Below are 27,131 nucleotides of genomic sequence, written 5' to 3'. Positions count from 1 at the left end.
TTTAGCAGTTTGTTGTGATTATTCTAATATTAGGTCTGTTTTTACTTTTTGTTTTGTCTGATACCATGATTGCTGTCCTTACTCTGATGAAGCATAGATTTTGTTCCATTCCTTTATTTTTTTATTAGTTTTTTTTTTTGCTAGGCAATGGGGTTAAGTGGCTTGCCCAAGGCCACATAGCTAGGTAATTATTAAGTGTCCAAGTCTGGATTTGAACTCAGGTACTCCTGACTTCAGGGCAGGTGCTATATCCACTGTGCCACCTAGCCACCCCAAATTATCTTTTTAATATTTTCCAGGTCATTTGGTTTTCAGTGAAATATTTCATATTTTCTTCAAATTTTCCATTCCTTTGACTTTTTTTTGTTTCTTGATGTCTGATGGAGTTGTTAACATCCAGTTGTCTAATTCTATTTTTGAATGTTGTTTTGTTTTATTTTTCCAATTATGTACATTTCAACATTTATTTTTTTGTAAACTTTTGAAGTTCCACATTTTTCTCTTCCTTTCCCTTTCCCTATCATAAGAAGTAACCTGATATCAATTCTGATTTTTTAGGAATTATTTTGTTCATTAAGCTTTTGTGCCTCCTTTGACATTTGATAAATTTTTTTTGGGGGGGGCGATACTGAGAAAGATTCCAGGGCTGAAAAAAGTCTGATTTTTTAAAATTGCTTTCTGAATACCTTCAAGATTACAATTCTCTAATTTGAAATGTATATTTGAGTACTAGAACATAGTAAAAATCTTCCTAGGGCTAATGACATTCAAAAGCAAAATTAAGATAGTATTTGTTGGATTTTCTATTAAAATCCTAGCTCTAGAAGGGATGTAATGACTAAGATTTTAAATCTCACCTTTGGGTTAGGTCCTTTTTGGGTCAGTTGTCCCTACCCCCCAATTCCAGGCTAAAGTAAGACCCATCACTTGAACTCTGAGCCTAAGAGATTTTGTATACTTTTTATTATAAGCATAATTCACTATGTTTTGGGGGAATTTTTTTCCTTTTTTAAATGTATAAAGCTAACCCTAGTCAACTGAAAAATGAAATAAAATCTCCATCCTCAGTTGTGCAAAATATGGACAAAATGACACCCCCCCCATAATGGGAAAAACTAATTTAAAGTTCAGTACTGTTTAAATCATTTCAAGGAATTTCAAGGACTCCTGTAAGTATGATTTTCCCTGTTTTCCTTTGGCTACTCACAAGTTTGAAAAATGAAGAGGAAGATAGAATCAATAATTTGACCCTTTTGGTTCAGGGTCCAAAAGTCTTGTTTCCTTCTCCACTTTCTACTTATGAATAAACTATTTAATAGCCATATTTTACTTTGGTATTCTTTTGGGGTGGTTAACTGAAGTCCTTAGTTGCTTAAGAATATGATTTGACATCAGACTTTATGATACAGAACTCATTGAAAACCCTCTGTCAGTAGGTCATACAATTTCCCTCAGTGTCTGGCTAGATGGGTGTCTATTCCACTTCTTTGGAACAAACCACTATTTTTCTAAAGTACTGGCAAATCATGAGCAGAAATTATGCCATCACTAAGACATACAGACCAATAAGTAGGACAGTCTGAATCTGTTATCAAGTTTCTGGGCGTATATGAAAGGACTTTAAACTTTCAAGAACTGACATTTAAATTTCATTAGGACTGCTTCCTCCCCCCCCCCCCCCAAAGGGCAATGTAGCCTCTGCCACTGGGCTCCCCAAGGAATAAATCCCTTGAAAATATTACACTTTTAGTGCTAGAGGGAAATTAGGATGAATAGCATAAGTATTTGTTTATATGATATATTATTCACAAGCCTTATGTATTTCATGTTTAGCAAACCACTCATCGTTTTGTTTGCTTCCATTACTAACTACTGTGTATATATGACAACAAAGCTGGACCCTCAAGGAGAGAAGATACACCTCCCTCCCACATTTCCAGAAATGGTAGTCATCCAACAATTTGTCCCCATTTGAATCCATCCATCTTGAAAACATCTTAAAATGCTTTATTTCCCATAAAACAAATATTATGTCCAGTGGATTGATCAGAATAACTACTTGTACCACTGCTTTTCCTGATTTGTCCAGATTAACTAAGGGTGTTCAATCTTTTTGGTTCTCCTTTGTCAGTGCTTCTACATCTGGCAATTCTTTATTTGGACAGCAGAAGGCAATTTTCTTAAAGGCTGTCTTATGCACTGTTCCATTGATGTCTAGCTTTCATTGGTTGTCTGCAATAGCCCAGCAGAGTCCTTTGCTGCTCTTCATTCTCATAAACATCATTCCCAGCAAATCAGCCCAATAATGAAGGGACATGCACAGGCCAGACATGGCTAGGGTCACTTTCATTACTGAGGCTGATGGGAGTTGGCTGTGGGGCCACCCGCGCTTTGATTCTAAAAACTCTCAGGAATCTTATAGAATGGCTACCTCTGACTTCATGGTTATTGGTGACAGCCCGACTAGAAATCACTGTGAGGCCCAAGAAGTCGTTGCTAAATTTGCAGTCACTAGTACTATAAATGTAGATCAGTTCTATGATTTAGTGATTATCCTGAGGCTTGCAGACTACTATGATTTTACTCTCCTTCCTGTCATAGACTCATTATAGGAAGCCTTGTAGCTTTCCTCAAATTCTTCATACTGCAGAATCTTCAAGCTACCTACTCTGAACGTGAAGTGCAACATATTGTCTTGATATGTTCCCAAGTCCCAGAACTTGAGGGTCCCTATGTAGGGGCTGGAATTAAACCTCCATTTCTGGCTTTTAAGGAATTATTTTCTTAAGTTTTTTTTTTTTAATCATTAGGCCAATTCTATTTTTTAAGGTGTTGTTTTTCTTCAGTTTTTTGGGGGCCTCTTTTTACCAGGCTGTTAATTCTCTTTTCAAAATTTTCTTGCATCACTCTCATTTTTTCCTCAGTTTTTCCTCTACCACTTATCTCTTTAGCTCTTCTAGAAATTCTTATTTGTCTTGGGCCCAGTTAGCATTTTTTCTTTGATTTTTTTTTTTTTTTTTTGCTTTCGGTGTTTTCACATTGTTAAATTCATTTACATTTTGTCCATGCTTCTACTGTAGTACTTTTTTATTTTGTTTTTACAAGACAGTAGGGTTAAGTAACTTTCTCAAGGTCACACAGCTAGGTATTAAGTGTCTGGGTCATTCGAACTCAGGTCCTCCTGACTCCAGGGCTGGTGCTCTATCTACTGTGCCACCTAGCTGCTCCCATAGTAGCTTTTTATGGTCAAATTTTTTTATTCATGTTTTCCATTCTGTATCTTGACTGAACATTATATTAGAATTGGACTCTGCTCACCTGGGGTTGGAGAGGTACTGGTCTGAGCTTCAGGCTTTTTTTTTTTTTTTTTTTTTTAGGTTTTTGCAGGGCAAATGGGGTTAAGTGGCTTGCCCAAGACCACACAGCTAGGCAATTATTAAGTATCTGAGGCCAGATTTGAACTAAGGTACTCCTGACTCCAGGGTTGGTGCTCTATCCACTGCGCCACCTATCCGCCCCTGAGCTTCAGGCTTTTGGGGACTACTCTTTTCAGAATTAGTTCTGGGTAGGGGAGAATGGGTAAGGTTTACTATTTTTTAGGCTTCCAGGGTGTTGTGATCTGGGAAAGTGGTTTGATTGCTGCTTTCCTGTTCTGTGCTCTGGTCTTTACTCGGGAAAGACTCTTGGTACTCTACAACTGCAGGTGCTTGCATTCCTTTGTTTAGTTAGGTCCCCTAGATGTGTGATCCAGAACTATTTATGGACAGTAGAGTTTCCTGTCAGCAGTAACTGCAGCCAGTGCCAATAAAGGATCCCCCTGTATTTTTTTTCTCAGTTATTCTATCTCATTATTTCTGGATTGAGACTTAATCATAGCTGAGCAGTAGCCACCATTACTGTTGTAGTTGCCTTCAGGGTCTATCCCTAGTGACCCTATTGCAAACTGGTCCCCATTGTGATGTCATATGCCTTTCTTGCCAACCTCCTTAGTTATGCTAGATCCGGTGAAACATCTTATTGTGATCTTTGATTGGCTCTACCACTCCAAAATTTGATTTGAGCAGTTTAGAATAGAATTGCTTGGAGGTAACACTGGAAAAGTTCATCTGAGTTGCTGCCTGTACTCTTGGTTCCTTGATCTTACCATTAATAGCTGGTACATGGAATTGTTTGATTTTTAACCAGTACCAAATACCATGATTATTACTTTGTAGTATGTATAGTCTGTCATCTGATACATCCCTCATTTTCTAGGTTAAGGAACTGAGTCCCAGAGAGTAAGTAAGTTGTCTGGTTTCATAAAGATAGTAGCAGTCTTAAACAACAGGATTTTGATTTTGGAAGATTTGAGTCTAACATGTACCCCATGAAGAATCACCACTGGGGGCTGTGGCTAGGTGGCGCAGTGAATAGAGCACCGGCCCTGGAGTCAGGAGTACCTGGGTTCAAATCCGGGCTCAGACACTTAATAATTACCTAGCTGTGTGGTCTTGGGCAATCCACTTAACCCCATCTGCCTTGCAGAAATCTAAAAAAAAAAAGTATCACCACTGGAAGGTATTCAACAAGTGATTGAGTCTTTGCCTGGAGATCTGTAGTTAGGAGACGCCTATTACTTTCTGAGGGAACCCAATTCACTTTTGAATAAGGGAAGTTTTTTCAGATGTGAAGTGTAAATTTGTTCTCAATTTTTACCTATTAATCCTGTTTCTGCACTGATGGGTTGTGTTGAACAAATACATTAATCATTTGTCCTTTAAGAACCTATTTGGCAGGTAACATGCTCAAGTCTGTTTTGAGGAAATAGAACTAAGAACCTTAACTCTTCTTTCTCACCCATCACTAATGACAAACTTTTAACTCCCCAGGGCACATATTCCATACTGTAGTGCACATTTTCTTTAGTCTTGATGCTCATTTAGCATTTTTTTGTGTTATCTTTTTATTTACTGCTGGCCCAATCACAAACTAAGCTGTGTTCAAATGAAAAAGTCCTAGATTGCTGTAGGTTTTCAAAAGTTGATTGTGAATTGAACTATTTGAACATAATTGCTTTCTGTTGTCCCAGAGAATTCTTCGAGTCTCAGCTCCTGATTGCTAATGCTCTTTTGCTCCTTCTGAAATGATTATGTATACACTTCAAGTCATTTATGATCTATTTAAATATTGTCCTTCTCTATAGGGTCTTTGGGAGCTGAAGCTATTTTACTTTTTTTTTGTTCTTGTATCCTGAGAACCTAGGAAAGACTTAGCTCTCCAAAGGTTTTAGATAGATGTTGGGTTGATAACATCATCTCACTGAGTATTAAATCAAGCATTTATTAAGGATTTCCTATGTGGATGGCTTTGTGCAAAGCACAAGGAATATAAAATAAAAGTAAAAAAACAGCCTGCCAGCCAGGAGTTTCCATTCTTATAGGAGAGATAACATATATAAATTGGTATGAATAACATATATAAATTGGTATGGCTAAGATGTCTGTGGAGTAGATGACAAATAGCCTTAGGGAAGATGGCAAAAGGATTTGGTGCTTGAGCAGAGTCTTAAATAAACCTGATTGTTTAAAAAAATCCCAAACTTCTTAATTTTTTGCTTAACCCTAATTCTTTTAAATTTTTTTTATTTATTTAAGGCAATGAGGTTAAATGACTTGCCCAAGGTCACACAGCAGGGCAATTATTAAGTGTCTGAGGCCAAATTTGAACTCAGGTCCTCCTGACTTCAGGATTGGTACTCTATCTACTGCCCCACCTAACTGCCCCTCCAACCCTAATTCTTAAAGTTTGTTAGATTGTATTTTTGAAATAAAATGAATATCTCAATGTAGCTTTTCTTCTGATCATCATCCTAGTTCAAGCCTTTACTTAGATTATTTCTATTGTCTTTTAATTGGTTTTCTTGCCTCAAATTACCTCCTTGACTAATGCATCATCTTCTACAAAGTTGCCAAAGTGGTAGCCCTAAAGAATAAATCTGACTAGGTTCCTTTATATATAATTCTGCATTTGCTTGTGGGTTATTTCCCATCCTTAGAACGTAATTTTCCTTTCCTCTCCTATTTAGAATTCTTCATCTCTTTTTCATCAATTGATATTTTATTTTTCCAGTTACATGTTTTGAAAATGTTTCAACTTTCATCTATATGCATATGCATATTTTTAAGTTACATAATTTCCTCCCACCCTCCTTTCCCACCCCTCCCCCTGCAATGGCATACACATTTGTATTAAATACATTAACAGATTAGTCATTTTTGGTATGAGGAATTAGAACTAAGGGAAAAGAAAGAAAACTTTGAGATAAGGAAAAAACACATAAGAGAAATAAAAAAAAGTGAATGTAATGTTCATTCAGATTCTGAAGTTTTTCTTCCTCTGGATGGGAATAACATTGTTCATAGCCTGTGTCCTAGCTCTCTGAACTGTGAGAGAAATTGCATCCATCAAGCTTAATCAGCTCATAATGTTGTTGTTGTTAATATGTACAGTGTTCTCTTGGATCTGCTCCCTTTGCTCAGCATCAGATCCTGTAATCCACTCCGTGTTTCTCTACAGTCTGACTATAGTTTCTTATAGAATAATAGTATAGCATAACATTCATATACTATAAATTGTTCAGCCATTTCCAAATTGATGGGCATCCCCTCAATTTCCAATTCTTTGCCATTACAAAAAAGAACTGTTGTGAATATTTTGTAACGTGGAACTTTTCACATTTTTTTATGATTTCTTCTGGATATAGGCCTATTGGAATTGCTGGTTCAGAAGGTATGATCAGTTTTATTGCTCTTTGGACATAGTTCCATCTTGCTCTCCAGAATGGTAGGCTCAATTCACAATTCCACCATCAGTGCATTAATGTCCCACTCCTTCAGGAATAATCTTTTTTCCCATTTTTGTCATCTTAGCCAATCTGATAGGTGTGAGGTGATACCTTGTCCTTCTTTAAATCTCAGCCAGACACACTGAGCCATCCTTTTAATCAATAATTTTTTTTTAAAGATTTTATTTGAGTTTTGAGTTTTACAATTTTTTTCCTAATCTTACTTCCCTCCCCCCGCCATGGAAAGCAATCTGTCAGGCTTTATTTTGTTTCCATGTTGTACATTGATCCAAATTGAGTGTGATGAGAGAGAAACCACATCCTTAAGGAAGAAACAAAAAGTATAAGAGAAAACAAGATCAGACAATAAGATATATTTTTTTCTAAATTAAAGGGAACAGTCATTGAAATTTGTTCAAACTTCACGACTCTTTATCTGGATACAGATGGTTTTCTGCATTGCAGACAGCACAAAATTGTCCCTGATTGTTGCACTGATGGAATGAGCAAGTCCAACAAAGTTGATCATCACCCCCATGTTGCTGTTAAGGTGTACAGTGTTTTCTGCTCATCTCACTCGGCATCAGTTCATGAAAATCCCTCCAGGCTTCCCTGAATTCCCATCCTTCCTGGTTTCTAATAGAACAATAGTGTTCCATGACATATACCACAGTTTGCTAAGCCATTCCCCAATTGAAGGACATTTACTTGTAAATCAAGAATTCTTAATAGATCCCTTCTTCGAGTACTGTTTTTAATCACATAAAACAAAATACATAAGATTACAAAGGAAACTAAATATTTTTAAATTCAGTTGTCAAAATATTAATTAAAAAATAAAGCTCATGGGATTTTAAGAGTCTTCGTTCTAAATGAAACCTTTTCTGATTCTCTTTTCTCTTCCTTCCCCACGACATCTCCCATGTAATCTTGACCCTAACACACATTAGGAACTTAAGTGCGTTTTGATTGAGAGTAGAGATATTTAATTTTTGACTTTGTTCTTTGTGAGTGTATCAAAGTAGACTCCCTAAGAAATTCTTGTTGATTACTTCAGAGAAACAATTTTAGCTAAGAGAGCAGGAACCCAAAGATAAACCAGATATGCCTTTGTCTATTGGGGAAGACATATAAATAACTGGTATAAGGGGGAACCTTTTAAGTGCCAAGAAGGGAACGATTCTGCCATTCTGAAGTTTGGAGAAAGTAATCACTTTTGCTTTGTGGTGATCCTGGATGGCTTCAGAGGCTGTGGCATCTGGGAAAGGACTTGAAAGGTGGGATGGATTTGAGAGGACAGGAATGGACGGAGAAAGGAGCATCCTATCCAGGAACCAGTGTGAACAGAGACATGGAAGTAGGAGAGAGAGCAAGATGAGAATGAGGGTGAAAAGAGAGACAGAGAGAGGAGACAGAGAGGAGTGTGTGTGTGTGTGTGGGGGGTGGTTCATTTTAGTTGGAAAAATTACTTTAATGGGAAAGTAGGATTAGATAGGGTGGTAGATATGATAAGAGCTCTGAACCTGAGTTCAAATTTGGCTTCAAACTCTTAATAGTTGTGTGTGATCTTGCTTAAGTCATTTAAGTGTCTGCCTCGCTTTCCCTTCAATTGTAAAATGGGGACAGTAATAGTACCTATTTCATAGGATTTGTTATATGGTTCAAATGAGATCATATTTGTAAAGAGCTTACTTAGCAGAGTGTCTGGTACTTTTCTTTTCTCCCTAGAAGGTGGATTGGAGTTAGATTGTAGAGCATTTTTAAAGCTAGGATCAGAAATTTATATTATATTTTAATTTGGTTTGCAGTAGGGAACCTCTTGAACTTTGAGTAGATTGATCATGGGATAACTAAATAGAGTTATATAGATTAAAGCATCTCTAGGATTTTGTCTCACATTTATTAGATTGGCAAAGATGACAGAAAAGGAAAGGCAAATTGTTGGAGAGGCTATGGATTAACAGGCACACTAACGATGCTTTGTTGGTGATACTTTATTGGTATATTGTTCTGGAAAACAATTTGAGTCTATGACCTTAAAAATTATTAAATTGTGTTGTATTCTGCCTGTAGCCAAAAGAGATTAAAGAGTAAAAGACTGTACATACATAAAAATTTTTAAAGCAACTACTTTTGCAAAAGCTAAAAACTAGAAACTTAAGAGCATGCCATCATTGTGGAATGACTGAGCAAATTATATTATATGAAAATAAATGTAAGATTATTATATAAGAAATAATGATCTTACATTTATTTTCTTTAAAAGGATTTTTATGAAATGAATATTTTCAGAGAAACCTTAAAAGATTTGTATCAACAAATGTAGAGTGAGCAGGACCAGGAGATTATTTTATATAATGATATCATGAAGACTACAGAACTAAAGACAACATCAGAGAATGGAATATGAAGCACATTACTACCCCTTATTCTGAGAAAGATGTGATGGCTCAAGATGCAGAGTGAGACATAAGGGGCCAGTTTGTTTTCCTTGTCTGGGCATCTGGGTAGTGCAGTAAATAGCGTGGTAGACTTGGAATCAGGAAGACTCATCTTATTGAGTTCAATTCTGACCTCACTTTAGCTGTGTGATCCTAGGAAGTCACTTAACCTTGTTTGCCAGCAGTTCCTCATTTGTAAAATGAGTTGGAGAAGGAAATTGACAATCTTTGCCAAGAATACCCCAAAAGGGGTCATGAAGAAATGGACACGAATGAAAAACAACTGAACAATTAAACAACTATCACAGAACCACACATTTGTTACAAGGGTTTTATTTTTCTTTTCTCAACTGAAGGTGCGTGGGAGGAGACAAAAATATAAACTTAATTAAAAACAATTTTTTTTTTTAGATTTTTCGAGGCAATGGAGTTAAGTGGCTTGCCCAAGGTCACACGGCTAGGTAATTATTAAGTGTCTGAGGTTGGTACCCAGGTACTCCTGACTTCAAGGCCAATGCTGTATCCACTGCACCACCTAGCTGCCCCTAAAAAAAATTTAAAAGGAAAAATAAAAGATTACAAAAGATAAAGAACTAGAGACCATAGAGATCATCTAGTTCACTCTTTTCTTAGAGACAAGAAAATTAATGGCCTAAAAGTTTAAGAACTTTGTTGAAAATCAGGTAAACATGTTCACATGTTAAATCAAATGTTGTGATTCTTTACTCTCTGGTTAGAGTGGTGAATTACAAATGATTGTTGAGTGGATAAAATGTGGTTAGAAAGATGAGTTAAGAGACTTTTACAAGACAACTTGGTAGAACTGTTCTGAAGAACTGAAGAACTCTATTTGCAATTCATCTCTTAGCACAATGCTTGTTACATAGCAAATACCTAGTAAGTGCTTTTTAATCAGTTGGTTGGTAGAAAGAAGAAGGAAATGTATACCAGGCATAATTGCAATAAAATTCCTAAGGTTTGGATTTGTGGTGGAGAGTAAGGAAAGTGTCAAAAGATATCTGTAAGATTATCAACCTTGGTGGCTTGGAGTTTGGTGGCACCATCAATGTAAAGAAATTGGGGAAAGGATTTGCTTAGGGATGATTATCATCATTTAATCAGTTTTTAAGTTTTAAACATAAGTTTGAAGTACCAATGGAAGTGTCAGAAATCTAGCAAATTTTGGAAATGTACACATCTTCTGTTATAATTATAACTCTGATGGCACAACTTTTTGAGTGTATTTGTGAATGTGTGTGTATTTGGGTGTGCCCAACACTTAGCACAGCTTGGTACATAGATTTTTAATTAATTTTTATTGACTGAGATATTAGAACTCTGAAGAAGTTGGTCTGGATAAATGTGCTTGGAGTTGATAAATGAATGAAGCTACAAGAGTAGTGGAGGTCATTGAGACAGTGCTTAGTTAGTGGAATAGCATGGATAGAGTCTTGTGAGAGTTTCCATGTGTAAAGGAAGAAAGGGGATGAGGAACCATCAAAGAACACTTGAGTAAGAATTGTAACAGTGTAGTGGACAATGCTTTAGAAGCCAAGGGAAGAGAGGCTATCCAAAAGCTGGTTAGAAGGGTCAGATATTATACAGGGATCAAAGAGGATAGGAATTGGGAGGAAAAAAAAAGCCCCAAAACAAATAATTTTGGGATCAGAAGCTTAATAGTGACTTTAGAAAGAACAGTTTGAGGAGATTTGTGGAGGTGAAAGCCAAATTGCAAAGAGTTGAATACTGTATTAGATGGGTTGTGAAGATTGCTCTTTTGGAAGTGAAGGGGAGGAGAGAGATCATCATAGATTAAATATAGAGGGTCAAGGAAAGATTTTTATTTTTTTGGGAGCAAGAAGCTATTTTTTTTGCATTAATTTAAAAAAGTTTTTTTTAGTTCTAAATTCTCTCCTTCCACTCCCTAATCATAGAGAAGACAAGCATTATATCAATTATACCATATTTCCCCATTTAGAAGACGTACTTTTAAGTTTGGGGCCATGGAAATTTGAAAAAAAATGTATTATATAAAGTTATTGAACTCAAGTTTTATTCATCATGAAATTCAAGGACTTTCTGCTCATAGCTTTCAGTCATCTTTTGGACAGGCCTGCTGCTTGAGTACATGCTCAGTTCATTCTGTTTCCTGAACCTGGAGCACCAATTGTGTCCTCCTTTGAAATCATTAACTAATTTTTCATCAGCAATTCTTCTTGCCTCCTGCTCAACTATCTTTGTGCACACAGGAATTCCTCTTCAATCCATCTCTTCAGTTCCCTCTCCAAGTCAAGCTATTTTGCTGACTTGCCTGTCTCCTGGCCTTCTTCTGCCCTGGTGTTTTCAGGAGGGTTTCTTCTTCCCATAGCCAGTCTTGGATTGTTTTCTCAGGTGGAGGAGCACCAAACTTCGATTCAGCAGCACAATTTCCATTCACTTTTGCAAACTGGATCATTTTGAAATTGATTTCAGCACTTAATTTCTGAGCCATTTCTGGGCAGAACATGGCAAAATGTAACCTAATATCCTGGTAACAAATGTGAAACAAGGAGCACAAAGAGGACAAATGCGAAGAAGCGGGAAATGCAAGTAAAAAAATCTGCCACCACTGTATAAGATGCTTCCAGTTTTTAGACTCTAAATTTTTCAAAAGAGGGTGTGTCTTATATATATGGAAATATGGCATATATGAAGTTATAAAACAGATTTTCATATTAGCCATGTTGCAAAACAAATAAGGAAGAAAAATAAAATAAGTTTCACTCTGCATTCAGAGTTCATAATTTCTTTCTTTGGAGGTAGCACTTTTCATCATGGGTCCTTTGGAATTGTCTTGGATAATTTTCTCACAGTATTAGAATAAGTCTTTCACTGTTGATTATTGCTGTTATATGCAAGGAAATATTTAAACAACTCAGTTAAGGATGGGAAGACCTGAGAATATTTGTAGACAAATATCAGTGAACTAATAAAAAAAGGAGAAATTAAAGTTGAATGATTAGTTTAGAGACAAGGGCATAGAGGACCTTATTACCTATATCCAGAAACTATATTCTTGGAGTACTCATACTGTCTTTAAAACATTTTCATCTATAATATGTTTCTGTGAGGTGGATCCTGAGAAGAGCATCCTAGGGAAGTTCTAATTTATTAGTATTAGTTGTTTGAAGAAAGGTCCCTGCTCTAAATCTTTGCAACTATGATTTTTAGCAGCATGTGGTATTACTACAGTTGTATTTTTAATCGATGGTTTTCTCAGGCCCTCGGGGAATGGTACTATATTTATTCTATGTCGACAAATCAATCTTGGAGAAGCCATTAGTAAACTAGGCAGGCCCCAAATGATTTTCTAATTCTTTTTTTTTTTTTTTAAGGTTTTTGCAAGGCAAATGGGGTTAAGTGGCTTGCCCAAGGCCACACAGAGGTAATTATTAAGTGTCTGAGACTGGATTTGAACCCAGGTACTCCTGACTCCAGGGCCGGTGCTTTATCCACTGAGCCACCTTAGCTGCCCATTATAAGTAAGCAGTGTTGATTACAATGCTATGTGTAAAACACCCTATTAAACCCCGAAAGAGATAAGTACAATTTGGGCCCTTTTCCTTCCTTTTCAGTTTAAAACTCTTTTTGAAAGGTTACCAGTAACAACAGTTCGTATTATTAGCACTTCTGGGTTATATACTCAGTACTGGTCAAGAATTTATATTCCAGGTTGTGGTCAGAGAGAAGTTAAGAGAGGTGTAGTTTCCATAATGAAGGAGATTATAGTCTCCTTATAGTTTAGTATGTACTTTTGCCTGGCAGGCCGTGCCTGGAGTTGTGTTCACTTTTGGATGCCTTATTTTAGAAAGGACTTTGATAAGTTTGGACATCAACAGGAGGTTAAAAGTCTCCAAGATTAGACTATACAATTTTGTGCGCGCGTGTGTGTGTGTGTGTGTGTGTGTGTGTGTGTTTTAAATTTTATTTATTTAAGGAAATGGGGTTAAGAGTGATCTGCCCAAGATCACATAGCTAGGCAATTATTAAGTTTCTGAGGTCAAATTTGAACTCAGGTCCTCCTGATTCCAAGGCTAGTGCTCTTTCCATTCATTACCTGCTCCTATACAATGACATATTAAAGAGCCTAGAATATTTAAACCAGAGTACATAAAACTTGTCAGGGGATAGCTGGATGGTAGTTGTCATGTGGTATGGTGGATGGAGTGCATGAACTGGACCCAGTAATATCTCAGTTAAAAATCTGTCCTCAGATACTTAGCTGTATGACTTTTCTTGCCTCAGTTTCCTGTAAATTGATTGGGAGAAGGAAATAGCAACTCACTCTAGTACATTTGTCAAGAAGATCCCAAATGGTGTCACAAAGAATCTGACATAATGAAAACAGCTGAACAATAATAACATAATTGTCATGTGGAAGAAAATTAGATTTATTCAGTTCAGCTCTTAAAGACAAAACAAGAATTAGTGAGAAGTTTCAGAGAGGCAGATTTAGACTTGGTATAAGGAAAAGCTTCCAAATAATTTGAGGCATCCAAAGGTGTAATCAGCTGCTGCTGATTATAGTGATCTTTAAACAAAGACTGGTTGACTGTTAGGGATAGTATACAGAGAATTTTCGTTCTATAATTCTTTGACAGAATGATTACGATATTTCAGTATGGAAAAACCATTTCTTTCTTTCTCTATAATATACTCTCTTTTCATTTTCCTCACTTATAAAATGAGGCAATTGAGGTTGAGAGTAATTACAAAGTTTGAAGTCCAGGAAACTTAGAGGATAATGGTTGTTATTAACAGAAGTAATTTAAACTTCATGTTTGGAAAAATTTCTTAATTAGAGTTATCCAGAAATAGAATTTTTATTTCACATTTGAGATCTTCAAGCAGTGTCTGAATAAATCACTTGTTGAAGATGTTGTAGAGAGAATTCTTCACATATGGATTGCACTGGGATAGTATAGTCTCTTTGGTTCCTTCCAATTCTAAGATCCTTGATGTTAGGAGGAGAAATAGGTTTGGTGGGAGACAGTGCAAGTTAAAGAGTTCAGTTTTAAAGGTACCAATGGGATGTTCTGGTGAAGAAAACAGTTGAAATATTTTTAATATAAAAATATGATTTCAATGTCATTAATGTCATTATTAATACATTATGGTTTATATATGTTTTTAACTTAAAATTCCCTTTGAGTTCTGAATTCTCTTCCTTCCTTTTTCTATTCAATATCAAATCAGTTAAACAAATACATATATTTTAAGTTCAGAAATAAAGAGCTGGAGGTGGAGGGTAGCTAGGTGATACAGTGGTCCTGGAGTCAGGAGGACCTGAGTTCAAGTTTGGCCTTAGACACTTAATAATTACCTACCTGTGTGACCTTGGGTAAGTTACTTAACCCCATTGCCTTGCAAAAGCAAAAGCAAACAAACAAAAGCAATACAGAGCTGGAACTCTGATGGAAAGTGAGTTATAGATTTGATATTTGCATTGTGATTTTATTGAAAGCCATGGAAGTATTTGAGATCACTAAGAGAAGTAGAGTTGAGGAGGTAGAAAAAACCTAGAAGGGGACCTGAGTAGAATGAGGAGCCACCAAAGAAGACTGATAGGGAATGATCACAGAGGTAGGAGAATCACGAGACTATATTATCATAGTTCAGTGTTATAAACTTAGCTTTAGAAAGGAACTTAAAGGTAATTCTGTGGTTAGTCAACAAACATAAGTGTTTACTAGATTAGCTACTGTAGATTTCTCATGTAGATCTGTAGTGTGTATAATCGGGCTGTCCAAAATGCGGCCCTCAGGGTGATTTTTTCACCTGCCTATTGTTTCAATAAAACCTTTTAAAAGTAAGGTTGGACAGCTCTGGTTTATAATATATTCTATTTTGAGCATTAGATCTATGGATCTAGAAAAGGCAAAAATTGGCTCCCTTCAAGATAAAAATTCTAATGATGGAGATAGCATGCAAATAATGTTATACCTGTAAGAGATAGATAAAAGTATAAATTGAAGTTAATCTTAGAGGGAAGGTAAGGGGAAGAGGGGAGTCCAGAAATTTGAACTTGATATGTAAAGAATTTAGGTAAATGAGGAGGTAGATGTGAGGAGGAAAGGCATTCCAGATATGGTATAATCTTATTTTACATTGAGGAAATTAAGTACTAGAGTAAATCACTAGCCCAGGGTCAAAACAGATTACCAAATGGATTTTAAATTGTGCTCTTCACTGTACCATGGTGCCTCCAAGGAAAGTAGTCAGTTTAAAGAAGGAATGTGTATAGTCACTGGTGTCAAATGTCATAGAAAAGTTGGGAGAGATGATGATGGAAAAGGACCATTTGAATTTGGTGATAAGGTTATTAGTGACCTTAGAGAAGAATAGTGGATGGGGAAGGGGTGCAAATTGGGTTCAAATAATCCAAACTAAATATTAATTATATACTCTGTGAAAGATCCTTATTTTAAAAGTACTGAGAATATGAAGACAAAACAGGAAATTTTTGTAAAATTGTAAAAGACTTTGGACTGTGAGTGGTTGGTGAGAAAGAGTGAAGGTTCTCTCCAGTTCATTTTTTCTTACTCCTGCAAAAGTGATTTTCTTTTAGGACAGTTCTGACCATTATTGTGTCAACTCCATAACTTCCTAGCTACTTTCCTATTGCCTTTAGGATAAAATAAAAACTTCTTTTAGCTTAGTTTAACTTAAAAAAAACTATCTTTTTTTTTAGATTTTTCAAGGCATTGGGGTTAAGTGGCTTGCCCGAAGCCACACGGCTAGGTAATTATTAAGTGTCTGAGATCGGATTTGAACCCAGGTACTCCTGACTCCAAGGCTCTATCCACTGCACCACCTAGCTGCCCCCCAAAAAAAACTATAAAACTTTTTAGAATTTTTATTCTGACCTGAAATATTAAAAGAGAATTTACATATGTGTGTGTGTGTATATATATATCAATAGTCCAAAAAAGAGGACTGCATATTAACTGTGGAATCTCCATTTCATATTACTAGCTTTTAAAAAAAACAGAAACATATAATAAATTCTGTATGTTTAAAACTGACTTTTTTGTGCTTCCTTCTGAACCTCTGTTTGAATCTTCTATATATTTTTTAAAATGTTTCAGTGATCCTCTTTTTGGCACTATTTTCACTCTCATCTTTTCCTCCCCAATTAAAAGCCAAAAGAAAGAGAAAAAAAATTATTCTTAGAAAATAATCAAATGCAGGCGGCTAGGTGGTGCAATGGATAGAGCACTGGCCCTGAAGTCAGGAGTACCTGAGCTCAAATCCGGCCTCAGACACTTAATAATGTAGCTGTGTGGCCTTGGGCTAGCCACTTAACCCCATTAACCTTGCAAAAAAAAAATAATCATGTGAAAGAATCATGTCAAAAAATGTCTTGTTTTGTACTTTTAGATGATATCAGCTCTTTCAGGAGGTACATAACACATTTGATTTGTCTTTTGGAGATGTATTTGTTTATTGAATTTATCAAAATTCTTCAGTCTTTCAGAGTTGTTTTTCTTGATAGTGCTTTCTTTGTATAAATTGTTCTGGTTCTGTTCACTTTATTTTGCATTCTGGTACTCATAGTTATGTGCAATCACCTCTATTAAAATATTTTTTGTATTACAGTAATGTTACATATATTCATAAATCATGGTTTCTTCAGGGGCAGCTAGGTGGCGCAGTGAATAGAGCACCGGCCCTGGAGTCAGGAGTGCCTGAGTTCAAATCCGACCTCAGACACTTAATAATTACCTAGCTGTGTGGCCTTGGGCAAGCCACTTAACCCCATTGCCTTGCAAAAACTTAAAAAAAAATCATAGTTTGTTCAGCCATTTGCTTACTGATGAAAATCATCTTTGATTCTGTTTCTTGTGTTGCTGTTCTTCACTTTAGTCCCTGTTTTATCTCCCTGTCTGTCCTCACCTTCCCTACTTTTCCTTGTTGAAATTTACCCATCATGGTTTCAGTATGCCCTAGGTTGGCATAAGAAGTTAAATGTGAATTTTGGAGTTTTGTGGAAGCTACAGATGACATGCTAGCAGATGACAGAAAGGTTGAAACTTAATAAAGTATATGTATAGTGTTACTTATATCAACATACATATTTTTTAATACATAAATAATTTAGACTTCTCTGGTATGAAGAGGGTCCAAAAATTTTACAAGGGTTTTCCAGATTATGGGGTCACAACCCTGAGAAATGGAGGGGATATCTCTTTCTACATCTGTTTGTGAATTTCCACATCTTTCTTTGATTCAGATGAGTGAGGTTCAATTAATGCTCACTCTTCTTTCTACATCAATACATTCTTTTTTTTTTTTAAGTTTTTGCAAGGTAATGGGGGTTTATGTGGCCCAAGGCCACACAGCTAGGTAATTATTAAGTGTCTGAGGCCGGATTTGAACTCAGATACTCCTGACTCCAGGGCCAGTGCTCTATCCACTGTGCCACCTAGCTGCTCCAATACATTCTTTTAAAAAATTTTTAAAATTGACATAAATTTACTATGAAATAAACATTTTCATATCTATCTCTAGTTCCTTTAAGAATGAGACTGTGTCAGTTGGTTAAGCTTGGACTTTTAAGGTATTCTTAAATTCTAGTCCTAATGTTAACAATCTTAGAATGACCCCTTTTAAAATTTATTTCCCATAGTATCTTTTTGAAGACTTTAAGATTTAGAAAGGATATGAATTTCTTCTCTTCCTTTAGAATGTTGGCATTATATCATTCTACAGTCTACTTCTAGTTGCTTACCTAAGTTTACCTTTCTGGATTTCCCTTGACTCCTGTGTTTGTGTTTCAAAGTTCCTATTCACTTCTGATCTTTTTTTATAAGAAATATTTGAAAGTAATTTTTCATCGAAGGCCCCTTTTCCCCTTCTAGAATTATAATCAATTTTTCAGGGTAAAGTATTCTTGATTTTAAGTTTTATCTCTTTTGCCTTTTTGAATATTGTATTCCTAGGTCTTCTCTGATATATATTATAGAGGCTGCTGGTTTTTGTGAGCTCTTGACTGTAAATACTTCCTTATTCTTTTTTTTGGATGTTTATAGTACTTTTCTTTATTTTTTCTTTCAAGTTTTTGTAAGGCAATGGGGTTAAGTGACTTGCCCAAGGCCATATAGCTAGGTAATTATTAAGTGTCTGAGGTCAGATTTGAATTCAAGCCCTTCTGACCCCAGGACTGGTGCTTATCTTTGATGTGAGAGTTCTGAATTTTGACTTTGATATTCCTGGGTCTATACCTTTTTTTTCCTCAGAGATTTTTTTTTTCCCTCTCATCTACTTGGCCAGCTTGTTCTAATGAGTCTGAGCAATTTTCATTTATGATTTCTTGAAACTTAGTGGCCAGACCATTTTTAAATTTTTTTTTGTCACTTTTCAGGGATTCCTTCTTAACCTGTTTTCCAGGTCAGTTATTTTTGATATTAGATATCTTATGTTTTCTTCTATTTTTTTTCAGCCTTTTGATTTTGTTTTATTATTCTATTCTAGTGTTCAGAAAGATACTGGAGTTTGCCATTTCTTTCTCCAGCTCATTTACAGATGAGGAAATTGAGGCAAACAGGGTTAAATGGCTTGCCAAGGTCACAGCTAGTAAGTATCTTGAGACAGAATTTGAATTTGTGAAGACGAATCTTCTTGGTTCCCAGCCCAGTCCAATATCTGCTGAGTCACATAGCCACCCAGGTATTCATGTAGTCGTTAATACGTTTTTCCTTTGAGTCTCTTTTTGCATTTGTCATGGAGTTCTTTCTGGGGGAACTGTATCTATTATAATCTTTAAAATATTGATTAATATTTCAAATATTTCCAAAAGGGAGAAAAAAGTTATGGCCCCAGGAACGTCAAAGCCAAAAATTCAGAATTCTCACTTCAAAGAAGAGTACTACAAGCATCCAAAAGAAGCTGTTCTAGTATGGAAGGAATTACCGTCAAGATCGCAAGACCTGGTAGCTTCTATAATAAACCAGAGACCACCTAAGAGTATAATATTCCAAAGGGCATATGAGATAGACTTAAAATCAAGAATAATTTATCCTGAGTTTCTTTGATTTATCCATTCTTCCACCTTTAGTACGAGAATTGGGGCTTTTATGTCAGGTCAAGAATCTACTGCTTTAGGGGTGGCTAGGTGGCGCAGTGGATAGAGCACCGGCCCTAGAGTCAGGAGTACCTGGGTTCAAATCCGGTCTCAGACACTTAATAATTACCTAGCTGTGTGGCCTTGGGCAAGCCACTTAACCCCATTTGCCTTGTAAAAAACCTAAAAAAAACCCCCCAACCAAACAATCTACCCCTTGCTCTTTTGGGTGAGGTAGTTTAGCCAAATTGTCTAACTCTGAGTCTTCTCTTTACTCAGTCTTTAAGGTTTAGAACCCTCTTTGGTATCTAAGGATGCAGTGCTAGTGATTTGTAAGGCCTGGGTATCTAGGCTGTTCTTGTTTGATAGTTCAATCCTGGTTGCTGCTGCTCCTTGGGGCTTCCTAAGATTCTTCCACTGAGTATTTGTGAGGATGATTTCCTACTCTTACTCCCTTAGGACACAGACTCTTGCAGACCACCAATATTATTCTCTTTATGGTTGAACAATTTAAATTACAAATAAATATTGTGTTTTAAACCTTTCAGTAGTGCCAATGGCTTTAATTTCTTAATTTTATAAGATTGTAAACTTCATGAGTGTAGGGACTAATTGGTATCTCCCCCAGAACCTAACAGATAGTCTACTCAGGGGAAGGGATTAATATTTGTTAAATTTAATTTTTTTTAAAGAACTTTTGACCTGAAGAATTTAAATTGTAATGATAAACATATCAAGATTTATTTTCATTTTTGTATTCTAATTAGACTCAGGGAAAACTCATTAATGTGTGTTATAATAGAAAATTGTTATAAGAAATCAAAAAGAAAAAAATTTAAAAAGCTAAGCTTGAGGGGTAGCTAGGTGGCCTAGTGGCTAGAGCACCAGTCCTGGAGTCAGGAGTACCTGAGTTCATATCCTGCCTCAGACACTTGATAATTACCTAGCTATGTGGCCTTGGACAAGTCACTTAACCCCATTTGCCTTGCAAAAGCCTAAAAAAAAAGCTAAGCTGGCAATTTAAAATTATTCATATGCCTTCTGCTGCTTACAAGGCCATGTTTCCCAGTTTACCTTTTTTATCTTTCCTTTGTTAGCAATTTGATGTCCTCATCCTTAGCTAACATTTTTGTAATCCCTTAGGAAAGAGTACCTCAGAAATGAGATCTTCGTTCAAGTTGGTAGATTTTCTAGGGTTTTATTTCTTGAATATTGTGGAAACATAAAGGAGATTTCATTCTTTTTTTTTTCCTCTTCCCTCCCTTTCTCCTTAAAAAAAAAATTTAGGACCTTATGAATTTTAAAAGTGGAAAATTCAGTATAGGGCTATCACCTCCATTGAACTTCTTCTTTGATACCTCATTCTGGATGTGGAGGTGAGGCTGGTGTGGAACAGAGGTGGAGATGAGGAGAGAGAGCATTCTAATAATCGTGGTGGACTGCCAGAGAAAATCCCCAGAGCTGTGAGATGTTTGGGGAACAGCAAGGAGGCCATTGTCACTGGATCAAAGTGTATATGGTGAGGGAGGTATAAGATGTAAGAAGCCTGAAAAGGTTGTTGGGAGTGGGGAGGGTAAGGGAGTTTTTTTTTTATGAGAAGCTTTGAACACCTTAAAGAGGATTTTGTATTTTAGGTAATAAGGGGGGCAATGGAGTTTATTTTTGGGGGTGTGGAATGGGGAGGGAAGGACAGTGTGACAGCCTTCTGTGTTTATATCACAGCATAACTGGATTAGATTACTCCCCCCCCCCCCCCGCGCCCCCCCATCCCGTCCCCGTCCCCTTCCCCTTCCCCTTCCCCTTTCTTTTTAGTTGTTTTATTTTTTGTTTTTTGTAAGGCAAATGAGGTTAAGTGGCTTGCCCAAGGCCACACAGCTAGGTCATTATTAAGTGTCTGAGGCCACATTTGAACTCAGGTCCTCCTGACTCCAGCGCCGGTGCTCTATCCACTGTGTCACCTAGCTGCCCTAGATTACCCTTTCTAGGAGTTTGGCATTGAAGGAGAGAATTATATGTACTTTGTTTTTGTCTTTGTATCCTTTTAGGTAGATAATTGGTGTTTATTTTTTTTTTAGGGTTTTTTTTTTTGCAAGGCAAATGGGGTTAAGTGGCTTGCCCAAGGCCACACAGCTAGGTCATTATTAAGTGTCTGAGACCGGATTTGAACCCAGGTACTCCTGACTCCAGGGCCGGTGCTTTATCCACTGTGCCACCTAGCTGCCCCAATAATAGGTGTTTATTGATTGATTAAATCATAGTTTAAAACATTGTGAAGAGAAATTTTTCTGATTTTGTTTTTAGGATGAGTAGAAGGAACCAGTAGAGAGGGAGAGATTCAGAGTGTCATAGAGATGGGAAGAGAATGATAGTTATCTTAAGAGATGATGAGGGGCAGCTAGGTGGCACAGTGGATAAAGCACCGGCCCTGGAGTCAGGAGTACCTGGGTTCAAATCCGGTCTCAGACACTTAATAATGACCTAGCTGTGTGGCCTTGGGCAAGCCACTTAACCCCATTTGCCTTGCAAAAACCTAAAAAAAACAAAAAAACAAAAAAAGAGATGATGAAAATAGGCAATATTGAGCACACTGGTACTTTAATGCTTTAGCAAAACTTCAAAAAAGTGGGAAGGGCAGAAAAGTAGGGTGAGGGCTCTGGGGAAAGGGGGATAGAGAAGGTTGATATGAATTGCTTTAGTTTTATTTGTAAAGTGAGAACTGAAGTTTACTGAAGAGGTGAAGATAGGGGGCTGATTGAGGGCTTGAGAAGAAAAGAAGATTGGGGAACATGATAGGGACCAAAAACCTGGAGCTTTTGATGACATAGACTTGTTGATCTAGTTTGTGATTCTTGTGCTTTTACATTTTCTCATATACCTACCTACTGTATCTGATCCTAATTTTTCTTAAGACACACCCTTTTGAAAGATTGAAAGTGTTCTTCTGGTATACTTTTATGTAGTATTGTATCTTGTGTTATCATTTATATGTTAATAAGTGAGAGTTAAAATTGAATTTATTAATTTACTGAAGTCAATTGTGAGAAAAGTTGCTTTTTGACTTTGATAGTTTACTCTTAACTATCACTGAAAGGGTTCTTTTCATTTTTTTTTCTGACCTTGTCATTTGTATTGCATAAATAAGCTTAGTACTGACGCAAATAAGATCTTTGATTATTTTAGGAGGGAAACTTCTAAGCCAAAACAATGTTACCAATCAGTTAAATTCCCTTTTTGTCTTTGAGCAGTGGTGAAAACTTGCTGATCTAGAGATGTGCTTTTATGGTCATCTTTTGCATCTGTTTGACAAGTATTGTGGCAAAGGAAGAAAACTTTAAAACTTGTATTTTAAAATAATTTTTACTGATTTTATTCATAATTATTATTTTTATTGTTTTAAAAAAATTAGGGATGCCTACAAAGAAAATGGATCTCTAGATATTAAGGTCTCTTGGACCTTGCTCTGTTGATTATTCTCTCTTTTTCCTTCCCCTAGAATTTTATATCTAAGCATTTATGAAGTGCTTATTATGAAGAGATGTCACATAATTTAATGTATACAAAGTGTATAATAATAGTTAACATTTACATGTATTGAGAGGCAAATGTGATGTATAAAAAGATCTCACTTTGAGATCAGTACTATGTATTTCCAGATCAGCCCCTTCATGCACATACTTGGTTCTGGGCAAGTCAATTAACTGTTCAGTGTTTAGGTAGTCCTCTAAGATTATAAAATATAGGGAAGATGCAAAATCTGCACTGGTTGAAGCTTTCCTAATCTGAGAGGTATTGATCTTTAACATTGAAATATCATTTTAAGCTTTGCAAAGTTCTTTATAACATCTCATCTTCATAATAACCCTGTCAGGTAGGGTCTTTTTATTTTCTGTTTTTAATAGTTGAGGAAACTGAGGCCAAATGGTTAAGTGACTTTGTCAAATAGCCAGTGAATGTTTGAGTCAGGATACAAAAACAGTCAAACTGTACAATCTCAAGTAGTTTACAAGCTCATAGAAAACAATAATAAAGTATAGGGGAGCCAGAGTTAGAAAGGGAAGAAATGGTTGGAGAGTCTGGATAATGTAAAACCTCACCTATTAGAACTCTGGTCCAAGGGCCAAAATGAAGAGGGCATTGTTTGGATTTGTCATGAAGGTTTATGGAAGTAAGGACATTGAGAAGGGGAACAGGTTGTTGGGAAAGATTTGTATATATTCTCTAAAGCATATAAAATGTACCTAGGTGAGAGATACAGGGCCAGAGTTTTCTGCCAATTTAAATATAGATTTGAGTGTCCAGCATACAGGTGAAATTTGATGAGGTAAGAATGATCACATAACAGAAGCAAAGATTGTAGGAGATAGTGGGGCAAAAGATTGAACTTTACAGAGATGATTAGAGGAAAATCAATACTAATTGTGGAAACCAAAAGAGGTAGCAATCAGGTACTACAAAGAGATTAAGGAGAAGAATGATGGGGAAAAATTTCATTGGATTATGCCCTATCATATAATTTATGTAATCTCAGTTGTGCAGTAATGATTCAAAGAGTTTTGATGTCAGAGTAAAAGCATTGTACATTCTCAAGCCACTACTAAATTTCAGGATGTAGGATGTGTTATATCTTTGTCGTTTGACGTATAAACATTTCCATGCCTGTATCTCTGTGAAGATTCATTTAATCTTTCTAGATGCATGTAACATATAAACTGTAATAATAACTAGCTAGCATTTATATGATGTGTTAACATTTTCAAAAGTTATTGTAGATTATCTCTTATAATCCTTTCAATAATCCTGTAAGATGGGTAATGTTATCTACGTTTTATAGATGAGAAAACTGAGTTTGATGGGTATTAAATGATTTGTCTAAAGCCACACAGATAATAATTGTCTAAGGCGGGACTTGAATTCAGATCTTCATAATTCCAGTGACAGTGTTCTTAGAACCCATCTGCCTTTTTCCACAAGGATTTTTCCTTTGTAAGGACTCATGATAGAAAAGGTTCAATATGAAAAATTCCTCTATCCCCCCCCACCTTTCTCTCTCTCTCTCTCTCTCTCTCTCTCTCTCTCTCTCTTTTTTTTTAGGATTTTTGCAAGGCAAATGGGGTTAATTGGCTTGCCCAAGGCCACACAGCTAGGTAATTATTAAGTGTCTGAGACCAGATTTGAACCCAGGTACTCCTGACTCCAAGGCCTGTGCTTTATCCACTACGCCACCTAGCCGCCCCTACCCCCCTTCTCTTTTGAAAGAAAGGATTCCTTCTTGTAACAGGCAAATGATGAAAAGTGGCATAACCTAGATTTATCTCTTTAAAAAAAGGAACTATATATTTGTTATTTGTTGATTTTAAAGCTCGAAATTTCTGATTGGCCTTGAAAACCCCTCTTAGCTTGTTGTCTATGTTACTATAATTATCTACTTGGATTATGATGATGATGATGATGATGATGATGATGATTATTGTTTTTTAGGTTTTTGCAAGGCAAATGGGGTTAAGTAGCTTGCCCAAGGCCATACAGCTAGGTAATTATTAAGTGTCTGAGACTGGATTTGAACCCAGGTACTCCTGACTCCATGGCCCGTGCTTTATCCACTGTGCCACCTAGCTGCCCCATTGGTTTATTATTTTTGACCAATTTTTAATCTAATCCAATCTCAGCTTAGTTACCCATTTTGGAATTTGGATAGCCTCATGTATTTATTCATTCATTTATTTATTTAGGTTTATTTTTTATCGGTTGGTGTATATGCTTAGGGAATGAATTTAAGTTTATTTTTTTTAGTTTAAACAAAATATTGTAAAGGAAGAGATAGTAGAAAAGAGCCATTTAGGTTCTAGATTATTCAAAATAATAATGGGAAATAAAGGTACAGAAATAAGTTTCTGATAGCTTAGTGAGATAATACTTTCAGATTTTGAATTACATTTACAGTTATAGTGAAAGTACAACACTGTATTTTTTATAGCTATGAAATATACTTTAACATTACTTATAAAATTCTGAGTGAAAAAGAACTTTGTTTAGAATGTTTTATTGTTATGGTTAAAATTCATTTGTTTTGAAAAGACTTGAATGAACTTGACTTGTTTTGTTTTTATTTTTAGCAAAGTTCCCATATAGATGTGGTTCGTTTTCCATGTGTGGTTTATATCAATGAAGTCCGTGTCATTCCACCAGGAGTAAGAGCGCATAGTAGTCTGCCTGATAATAGAGCATATGGGTAAGTCAACTTAGCAAATGAAAGATTTTCTCTATTTGAAGAATTGTTATGTCTTAAGGGTATACATTTATCTATTTATTTCATAGTTATTCTGCCCTTACTGTGTGCCAGACACTAGAGACATAGGAGGATACCATATGCAAGATATGGGGATCAGTTAAACTTACATTTGGAGGTGGCATTTTTTTTAAGTTTTTGCAAGGCAAATGGGGCTAAGTGGCTTGCCCAAGGCCACACAGCTAGGTAATTATTAAGTGTCTGAGACCGGATTTGAACTCAGTTCCTCCTGACTGCAGGGCTTGTGCTCTGTCCACTGCGCCACCTAGCTGCCCCTGGAGGTGGCATTTGTGCTGAACCTTGAAGTTGGGTAGCAAGTACTTTCAAGCAAAGGGGGATGGTGTATGCAGAAGCACTGTGATAAGGTATGATATGTCTGATATAAAAAAAAATAGCAAGTAGGCCATATGGGCAGGATTGTAAAGTATGCAAAGGAGAGTCATGTGCAGCAAGCCTGGAAAGGTAGGCTATGACCAGATTGTGTCGGGTATTAAAATCATGCAGATGGATGATGCTAATACTTGACATGTAGTAGGTGTAAATAAGGACTTGTTGACTCGTGGAAGTATCTTGTTTAGGTTTCGATAAAAATAACAAAAACAAAAAAGAAACCAGGGAGATAGACAGTAAGACAGAAAAACACACTAAAGTACCAAAAACTTGCTTTTTAAAGCTTTTTGTATTATTTAATTTTGGACAGAATTCATATTAGACATCTATATCTTAACGTCAACTTAGGAATTTTTTAATTGAAAAAATACTTAAAAGTTCAACAATGACACGTTAATTCAAATACTAAATATATTTTTTGTTTTTTTCATTTTTAACATTTTATTTGTTTTCCAATTAAATACAATAGTAAGATATACTCTTTTTTTTGCAAGACTCTAAATTCTACAATTTCCCCCTTCTCCCTTCCCTCCCCCCTCCCCAGAAGGCTGTCTGACAGCCTCTTATTTTGTTTCCCTGCCATATACATTGATCTAAATTGAATGTTATAAAAGTAAACATAAGAACAAATGTACCCCTCCCCCAAGAAGATAATAAATCTCAAGAATAGAGAGAAAAAAAATATACTTCAGTCTGTGTTCAGATTCCAATGGTTCTGTCTCTGGGGTGAGTTGCTTTTTTTTTTTATCATAAGTCCACTAGAGAAGTTGTTTCAATATTTTCCCCTCAGTTGCTATTGCTAGCTGTACCTCCACTCTGTTCCTCCCCACTCTCATTTATTCTATTCTCTCTTTCCTTTCATCCTGGCCCTGTCCAAAAGTGCGTTGCATCTGAGTACCCTCTCCCTCAATCTTCCCTCTCTTCTGTCACCTATTCCCCCCTTCCCTCCCCCCCCCATTCCCCCTCATCCCATCCCTTTTCCTCCCATTCTTCTCGAGGGCAAGACAGATTTTCTCACCCTATTAAGAGTGTATGTCGGGGGTGTCTAGGTGGTGCAGTGGATAGAGCACCTTCCCTGGAGTCAGGAGT

General features: G+C 36.3%; 1 protein-coding gene across 2 annotated transcripts in view; it reads left to right on the top strand.

Annotated features, from left to right (window-relative positions):
* VIRMA (vir like m6A methyltransferase associated) overlaps positions 1-27,131 on the top strand; it is a 91,818-nt gene that overhangs the window by 6,297 nt on the left and 58,390 nt on the right. The window contains exons 1-2 of one of the 2 annotated variants that reach the window (XM_074200235.1): positions 19,530-20,885; positions 25,480-25,595. In XM_074200235.1, the coding sequence (XP_074056336.1) occupies positions 20,835-20,885; positions 25,480-25,595 (167 nt within the window). In that variant the 5' untranslated portion in view covers positions 19,530-20,834. Of the gene's footprint in view, positions 1-19,529; positions 20,886-25,479; positions 25,596-27,131 lie in introns of those variants that run through there. The other variant, XM_074200234.1, reaches the window with a different exon arrangement.

The sequence above is a fragment of the Macrotis lagotis genome, chromosome X (genome assembly GCF_037893015.1).
Source record: "Macrotis lagotis isolate mMagLag1 chromosome X, bilby.v1.9.chrom.fasta, whole genome shotgun sequence".
Classification (NCBI taxonomy): domain Eukaryota; kingdom Metazoa; phylum Chordata; class Mammalia; order Peramelemorphia; family Peramelidae; genus Macrotis; species Macrotis lagotis.
This window is presented reverse-complemented; position numbering and strand designations above follow the sequence as displayed.